The sequence below is a fragment of the Rhea americana genome, unplaced genomic scaffold (assembly GCF_003343005.1).
Source record: "Rhea americana isolate MKP2758 unplaced genomic scaffold, rheAme1 scaffold_13, whole genome shotgun sequence".
In the NCBI taxonomy this organism is placed as follows: domain Eukaryota; kingdom Metazoa; phylum Chordata; class Aves; order Rheiformes; family Rheidae; genus Rhea; species Rhea americana.
In genome coordinates this window covers 729,140-737,089 of record NW_028185372.1, presented here as the reverse complement: position 1 = coordinate 737,089, position 7,950 = coordinate 729,140, and the positions used below count along the sequence as shown (strand labels likewise).

The 7,950-nt window shown below is 42.9% G+C and overlaps 1 protein-coding gene across 1 annotated transcript in view; it reads left to right on the top strand.

The window, feature by feature from the left end:
• Positions 1-4,018: 4,018 nt before the first annotated feature.
• The window catches only part of MTMR12 (myotubularin related protein 12), a 37,698-nt gene continuing 33,766 nt past the window's right edge, over positions 4,019-7,950 (top strand). The window contains exon 1 of the mRNA XM_085297692.1: positions 4,019-4,138. Coding sequence (XP_085153818.1) covers positions 4,019-4,138 — 120 coding nt within the window. The remainder of the gene's footprint in view (positions 4,139-7,950) is intronic.

Genomic DNA, 7,950 nt, shown 5'->3' with positions numbered 1-7,950 from the left:
TGGCTGGAATGTCCTGGTCACATGTAAGATAGCTGTACTGGAGATTAACTTCAAGCATACGTTYGGATTTGGAAGTAACTTGCTGCTTGTACAAATTAATGTTTTGCTACTAATGCAGTACTTCAAGCTCTACTGTGAACAATACAGGCCAGAACAGCACAAGAGAGATTAAGATGCCTAAGTACCGAGATTTAATGCCATTTTACATCCTRTAAGGTATGTGCTGCTGCCAAAGGGGACAGATTTCTTGGGTCCAGTATCATCTTCCAACCCGATATGGATGCTTCAGCAGCATTAAATTCAGGTCACGTGAAGCTATCATCTGAGGTAGCACAAGAAAACAGCATTATTTGGCATCCTGTGGTTGAATTCCATTTGCAACTTAGACCTTAATATATGCTTCTGTGTTTCTCATGTCATTTGAATTACTCTTTGGGCTCTTAAASAGTTTAGACAGCTACCTCACATATAGACACTTAAGGCTCAATTCAGTTGCTCACACGTAGGTGCGCAGTGCATTCGCATTTCTGCAACTTGTCCACTCAGGTCTGGCAGATTCGATGCAGGCTCTATCAGAGAGCCACAGCTTCTCAGAATGGCACCTAGAGGCCAAGAAGGTATCTCAAGTGTAACCAGTTTCAGGCAAATGAGTAAAGCCCTGGCATGGAGACACTCAAATACAGTATTTTAGTCTGAATCCCATCATTAATTTCTAATTGATTTCCTTAGCTTGGTTATTGGTACATATTCTTGGTTTGATTTTTTTTCCCCAAATTTTTCAGCTACAGCAGTGTACTTAGTTAAATTAATCTTATATTTGCATTAAAAAGCCATTTCAATTGTTTCTATGTTTTATTGCTAGGTTTTTTTTTGGCAGCCTTATTTATCAGCCACTTAAAGGAGTGTGCTTATAGTAGTAGGTGAAGCTTGAGTAGCTATGAGACTTAGGGGCCATCCTAATTTTTCCTATTAATTTCAACATTTTTTTAGCATGTTTCATATAGTGATTTGCACCTGTCTGAGGCTTTGAGAATAAGACATAAGAGGAATTTGCGTCATGTCTTTCCCCTCCAAACAATTGTTATAGCTTTTTATGTATGATGGTTTCCTTGGTCAGATTATGTCCTTACTACTAAGCCGGTATAAGAAATCTTCATGTTTTCATTCCCAGATATTTTGCTTAGATAATGTATCCTCTTTCAAGTGCAGCATAATGTTGGTGCTTTCTTACAGAACCAAAGGCATTTTGGTAGGAAAATGTCTGTTCTTCCCAGTCTTTTTTGTTTGTCAATAATCTAAATGGTYGTAAATAGTTGCATTTTGCCAGAGAAAATATGTAGTCTTTGAGTGAATTACAACTTTGAGAAGAAAGGGAAAAGAGACCAAGGAAAACCATATCAGAAGAATAAAGTGTTTAAGTAGGTCCAACTGAAGAAATAAAATGAGAAAGGCTCTTCATGAGCGAATTATGAATCAAAACTAAATGAAAAATGGAAGAAAGRCTATGTCAAGCTGTAAGTCATAGTTGCAATAGGCAGCTACAAACTGCAGAAAACTAAGTAGTGAAGGAAAATAAAATTTCATGGGAGAGAGAACCCAATGCAGCAGGAGCCAATGCAATACACGATACACAGTTTGCTGCCTTTGCGGGAACTGTACTTCTCCACAAAAACGCGGAAGAAAAAGAAAGTGGCAGGGGATTCAGGAGGTGGAGATTGGAATGGTCTAGGCCGGTCAAACTGAGGAGCTAATAAAGAAACGTTACAGTAATTGTCTTTGTGCAAATGTGCTGAGAGGAAAGGTGAAGAGAAGGCACTGACCATTAATGCAGCTACCATATTTAATGGACACAACTGCAGAGCTCGTGTTCATGCCTTGCCTCGTTATATTTGAGTGCATAGGAGAATATTGGAGAGTTCATGAGCACTGTTGGAAATCAAAATGATGCACAGTCAAAAAAGTACACTGCTCTTACACAGCAAATAAACCAGTTAAGCTAGGCTAACATTTCGACAGGTTTTGTGCGCTCAGAACAGCAGAGTGCACTGTTATTTGCAGCAACTTCCAGATGGAAAGACTGAGTTAATTCTCACGTTGCTGTGACAAGCACAAAGCAAAATGGTGTTTCAGCTACTCCAGAATCCCTCTGTATTGCCAAAGGATGCATTTTAAAAAGAAAAAAAAAATAGCTGATGTAGCAAAGTTGCCATGGCAGCAAAATCCAATATATAATCACTGCTTGTGAAAAAGAAGGGAGCAGGAGTTAGAAACACTATTTAGTTGGAAGAGTAGCAGGACTATTCCATGAATAAATTGGAAGCAAATAATTTAGGGGGCTAAGAAATAAAACATTTCAGAGAGTGGGAATAGGAAAGAGAGATTAAATTTGTCCAAAGTGACTGGAGGGCTACAAAGAAGAGAAGAGCTGTACAAATTCTCCCAGGTAAAGRTTCTCACTGTGGAAGGCAACCTGAGAAAAGAGGTTATAAAGGCAGACAGACTTCCTGAGAAGGTATGTGTTAGACAAGTGTATCTTGAAAATCAGCTGGGAACAGGAGGAGAGAGACCTTTCCGACGTAATTCTTGTGTGAGTAGATGTGCGTATTTCTTTCATTCTTGCACCTATTTCTTCAGAAGCTTTTTGCAGCCGTACTGTGTGCTTCGATGTTAAGGGTGATTTCAGGTTAACAGGTTCCGAATAAGCATTCCTCATGTAGCTGTGGTAAATCATAAACCAAGACTGTGGATGTGGGGAATGTCCCTGCTCCCCAGCACATTCTCCAGCGTACATGGAGGAATAAGAGAAAGCCAACTTACAAGCTGCATGACTAATTCAGAGCTAGTATTACTGGAGCTGCCAGGGGCAGAAGAATTTCCCAAGGAGCAATGAAGCCAAGTGAGAGAAAACAGATGAAATACCAAGGGCTTGGAGTGAGCTCCACGTGAGAAACGGTTCCGCAGCCCCTCTGCTGTGTTACATGTCCTCCYCGAGGAACAGTCCCTCTGCGAATGTCACTCACATTAGCAGAAAAGAGCAGATTTAAAATACTTTATTTCCCTGGAAAAAATGTTCTGGAGTTCTGGAASTGCAGATGAGTTCTGGAATCCCTGAGACAAATGTTTCCAAACATCCAGCTGATATTCAAGCTCCAGTGCGAACACCAGCGTGAACACGTTTTAATTCTAGGAAGTTTGGCCAATAAACTTGCCAAAGACCCAGAGCTGAAAACCACCACAATTCCCGAGAAAAGTATTCTAGCAAATTGAAGACAGTTACCAACATGGGAGAATACACTGGTTTTATCAGATTGCTTTTACAGTTAGTTACTGTAAGGCACCTGTGATCCTCTAAGTGAGGGAAGTTACTTTATTTTCCATTTACAAGTTTGAAACATGCAATTCCCTAGTACATCTCAATGGGCAGAGCAAACCCTGTTCCAGGATGCATTCTCATCAGTTAATGTCTCCACCCTGTTCTTCGTTAAGTTTTCATGAATAAAGTCTTGCCCTCTTCCGCATTCACATTTGGGTGCTATATACCCTACATGGCAGAGGAACATGCCCCAGCAACACTTCTCTACTGCCCTTGAGTACATCGTTTTGACCAAGATCTAAAATTTCACCGCTTGCTCATTAGCTCTGGAAGGTCCTTGTAAAACAGGGAGGAACTGGGCACATCCTGTCACTGGATAAGACTGAGTCAGAGGATGGTGCAGGAGTCACGGTAGGAGGTTTCAGCTGAGGAAAACTGGGGGAAGTTTTTTCCAAGCGCAGTGTAGTGCTGCCCCTTGGACGTGAGCACAGGACTCTCCCCCAAAGAAATCAGGTTCTCCCAATGACAAACAAAAAACTTCCCTTAAAAATTAACATAYACAATACAGCTAGTTAATAAACAACTGTGCGGTGCAGATAAAACATAAAGAATTCCTCTACAGCCGCATTACACAATCTCTGACTGTGCTCAGTAAAGGAGGACGGAAGCAAACGCTTGTATTACAAAACTCTGTGTGTTACCTTGATGTTCACTGTGAAGGCGCCAGACTGTGAAGGAAGAAATCTGAACCAAGTTTGGAAACGAGCTCCCAAAGGATGCCTGGAAGCAGCTGCAGATGAAAAAGTGAACACGAATGTGAATCTGGTACTAAAAGCACTGCCTTAGAGCCCTTTTTTTTAAATCTACTTCTTGCTTTTATAAAACTGTATGTGTGTATACATATATATATATGTATATATATATATATATATATGATTTCTAGTAGGTAATTATAAAGTAGATACATCTACTACTGGTTGTTTATAGACATTTGCTGATTTTTTCCCAAAGAAAAGCAGTTTATTTYTCACTTCCAATTCTTTCTCTGGATAATTTCCGGTAATCTTACTTCCAACTTAGTCTTAAGTCTTCCGCATTTCCAGCATGCGGATCTCAGCTACTTTGATGTGATCTCCCGTGTTTCCTCCACGAAGGCCTAAGCCGAGTTACCCAACCGCGCAGTGCAAACCGGGAGGGTGAGAGCCCTCGCGCACAGCAGCTCTCTGCGCGCGCAGAGCGGCTCCCGCCCGCCGCGGATGCCTCCACCTCCCCGGCACGGCCGGCCCTCTGCGACGCCTTCGGGAGCGTCACGCTGATTACGCGTGTACTACAGAAATATTGAGATTTCTACACCTGAGGCAGACCGATCTGGAGGACGGATCGATTATTCTGGTAATGCCCAGGCAAGGGTAAAACACGAAAAATCTTTGAAAGAACCCAAACAGCTTCTCTAGGTAGAAAAAGAGGATCAGGAGACCTCGACCTTGGTAACTTTTTGTGTAAGTCTCTTCCCAGCTACTACTTCAAAGTCTTTATCGGCAACACCATTAGCACGGYGTTTTCTGAAAGCAGTCGCCAGACCCGGATCCAGCCACGGCGAGAGGTCCGAGGGGCTGCTCAGCGACCGCGTCCTCCTACCCGTGGTTTACCCCGCCGGGGACGGAAGCGGCGCACGTGTCTGGGCCTGTTCGGGTCTGCAGCAGGACGAAGTTTCCCATCGCAGATACCCGAATTAACAGATCTTCTCCCGGACTCTAGACCTGCTTTGGAAGGAGATGCCCGGTCCCGGTCTCCCCAGCAGAAGTGTCGCCGCAGCACCGGTTTTAAACACGCGGAGGCTGCTAAGCCGTGCCGCAGATTGGCTTGGCCCGGGATCGGAAAAGCAGAAATGCGGAATAAAGGGCACTAGKTTCCCAGAGCCAAGGCAACCCTGAGGAGGAGGACTGCCAAAAGGGAAAACGTGAGATACAATTTGTTGTAGTTAAGAAGATCCCTGRAAGAAAACTGATAGGAAAGCTGAAAATGGCTCCTTTGTGGCTCCCCTCCCTCAGCTGTTGCCACCAAGGCCTGGGCACAGCTGAGAATTCAGCCCAAAGACTTGCTCAGATTAATGGCATGTAGGTTTTTAAACAAATAAATCTCTCTCTGTGGGAAGAGCAGAGTTGGTCTGTGAAATGCCCTCCTGCAGGATGCTTTAGAGGTAAATACTGTGATTATATTTTTAGACAGAATGAAAAATATCAGGATTGGGTTTTATAAAAGCCCCTGATAATCTGGGGGCAGTGAAATGCCACATGTCTTTCACCCACCACAAACAAAGTAGAGTCTGACTTTTTTAAAAAAAATTCCTCTTCTATATTTGTATGACTGTCACTGACATAAATTCACAATTAAATAAAAGTAAAACGATGACAGGAAGTCCTTGGAAGCCTGCATAGTAACATAGTAAGCATAGTCAACATATTAAATAGCTTGTATTAATGCAGAATCCTGGGAACTTTTATTTGTTGTAAAAATGATTCTAAAAAAGAATCTTCCGTAGTGATGGGATGATCCCAAACGATACAACAACGAGCTCCCATATGTGTGTTTAGGAAAATGTTAATGAGTGAAATCACTGGAGGAGGAGGAGGACACATTAAAATAACACAAAATTCATAAATGAGAGGCTGCAGATGACTACAAGCGGAGAAGGAGAGCGCTCACAAGGGCTAACCTGAGCCGAGCAAAGCTGGTTTCCCAAGGTGGCCTGAACACAATGCAGCCTCTTGAGGCTGTTTCTGAACAAGAAGCTAATTTGGTTACCCTGATTACCTTCGAAAGGAGCCTATTTTTTTTCTCCRCTATCTATAGAGAGACTCTAAGGAGAGATTAGGTTGCTGGGCTTTTGTGAGCTCTTCACAGGCACTTGAGACTTTAAAATTAGAGAGGGGGAGAAGAGCGTGCACAGAGCTCATTCTGTGGATGCTGCAGTTACTAAAGCCATCGGTGCTCTCTAACTTGTTGGGGCGCAGAGCATTTTTGGGTTGCAGCAGGCCTTTTTAGCCTTTTTAGCTGCAGATGTATTTGTCTGAGGTAGGTTAACTTGCACGTGTAGTAGCTTTGCTTCTTCCGTTCTGAAAGCTTGCAAAGGCTCACAGATGAGGCTGGGGTCTCCTGATATGGCTCTCAAATTCTTGGAAAAGAGTTTCAGATCTCTGCTCCAGTGGCTTAAACCTCGCACCACTTGGATGTGGGGTTTTTTAGACGAGATGCYGAAAAATGAATTCCTATGTGCTCTGTGGGAATTAGAGCTCCTTTTGCACTTTCCATCAGAGTTAAAAGTTTGGCCTGCTGTCAAAACATCCCTTCCTCTTTGTTACATGCTCTGCCAGTAAATAGCTACTTCTTGCCTTAGCCTGCTGTAAACTTTAGGGAATGCTTGGAGGTAACCCTGCTGTTGCCACTGTAGCTTCATATATTTRTAAGATGTTTTGTACTGCTATTCCCTTTGCTTGTGCATTTTAATACACTAGAGAACACGGAGGTGCTGTCCCAATATTTCCCCAACCCTTGATTTATTCCAATGTAATGTCATTGACTGTACTTTTGACCTATGCAGCTGAGATCAGGTCTGATGTAAAAGAATGATGTGGAAGCAGCTGGGGAGTGAAGCGTGAGAGCTCTTCTGTGTGGGATGGCACTCCAGAACTGCCTTCATTGCAACACTGCACATGAAGATTAATCTTTCAGTTTTCCTATTTTCAGGCAGATGATTGAATCATCATTCTGTGAGCCTGAGATTGAAACAAGGGAAATTAATTTATTTCTGAATTACAATAGTTACTTCAATTTATTTTTATGAATGCTGTCTCATGACTCTGTGTTCCTCTTTTTCCTTCCTTTCAGTTTTCCTGAGAGTGGGTTTGGAGCAAGAAGTATTATAACAAAAAGAGGATGGGAACACAATAGTTGCTTCTCATTCACATTTGAAGGAGCTATTGATTCTCATGCCCCATGGTCTACTAAAATTTGTATAGTATGTGTTATTCTTGGTAAAAATATTTCCATAATAATTTCCATAATTATTGGGGTAAAAATATTTCCGTAAAATCAACTTTACTAAAATCAGACTGTCAGTTTGCTTRCCATGCATCATTCAGATTGTTGGGTAGTCTTGCTGTACCGCAACAGGCGGTTCACAGTATTTGTACTGTTCCGTACCTGGATAAAAGCTAAGCCTTTAAACGTAACCTAGATACCTGGCAAGCCTACTGTTTATTAACAGCCCTGATTACACAGTGCCCAGAGATGACATTCCTGAGGGGCCGYGGCCGTAACGTTTTGGACGGAGAACGTCTTGGGACTATTAGCACTGGGGTTTTAGAGAATGGCTCTAGTTTATTTTAACGGAGGCCCCATTTTATGTCCTTTGCTTGTATCCTGCCTTAAGGAAAACAGCGTCCCAATGTTTTCCTTGGATTTTACTTAACGCCGGGGTTTTTTCAGAGTGTGCACGGACGCRCTGTGGGTGTTTTGCAGCCGGGTTCGCACGCAGGAGCGGGCAGGCTTTTCGCCCAGAGGCCGAAAAGATGCGGTCAACCTGGGGGGGTGGAGGGGAAATGTCAGCGGGGACCCGCGGAGCGACCCCCGCCGCG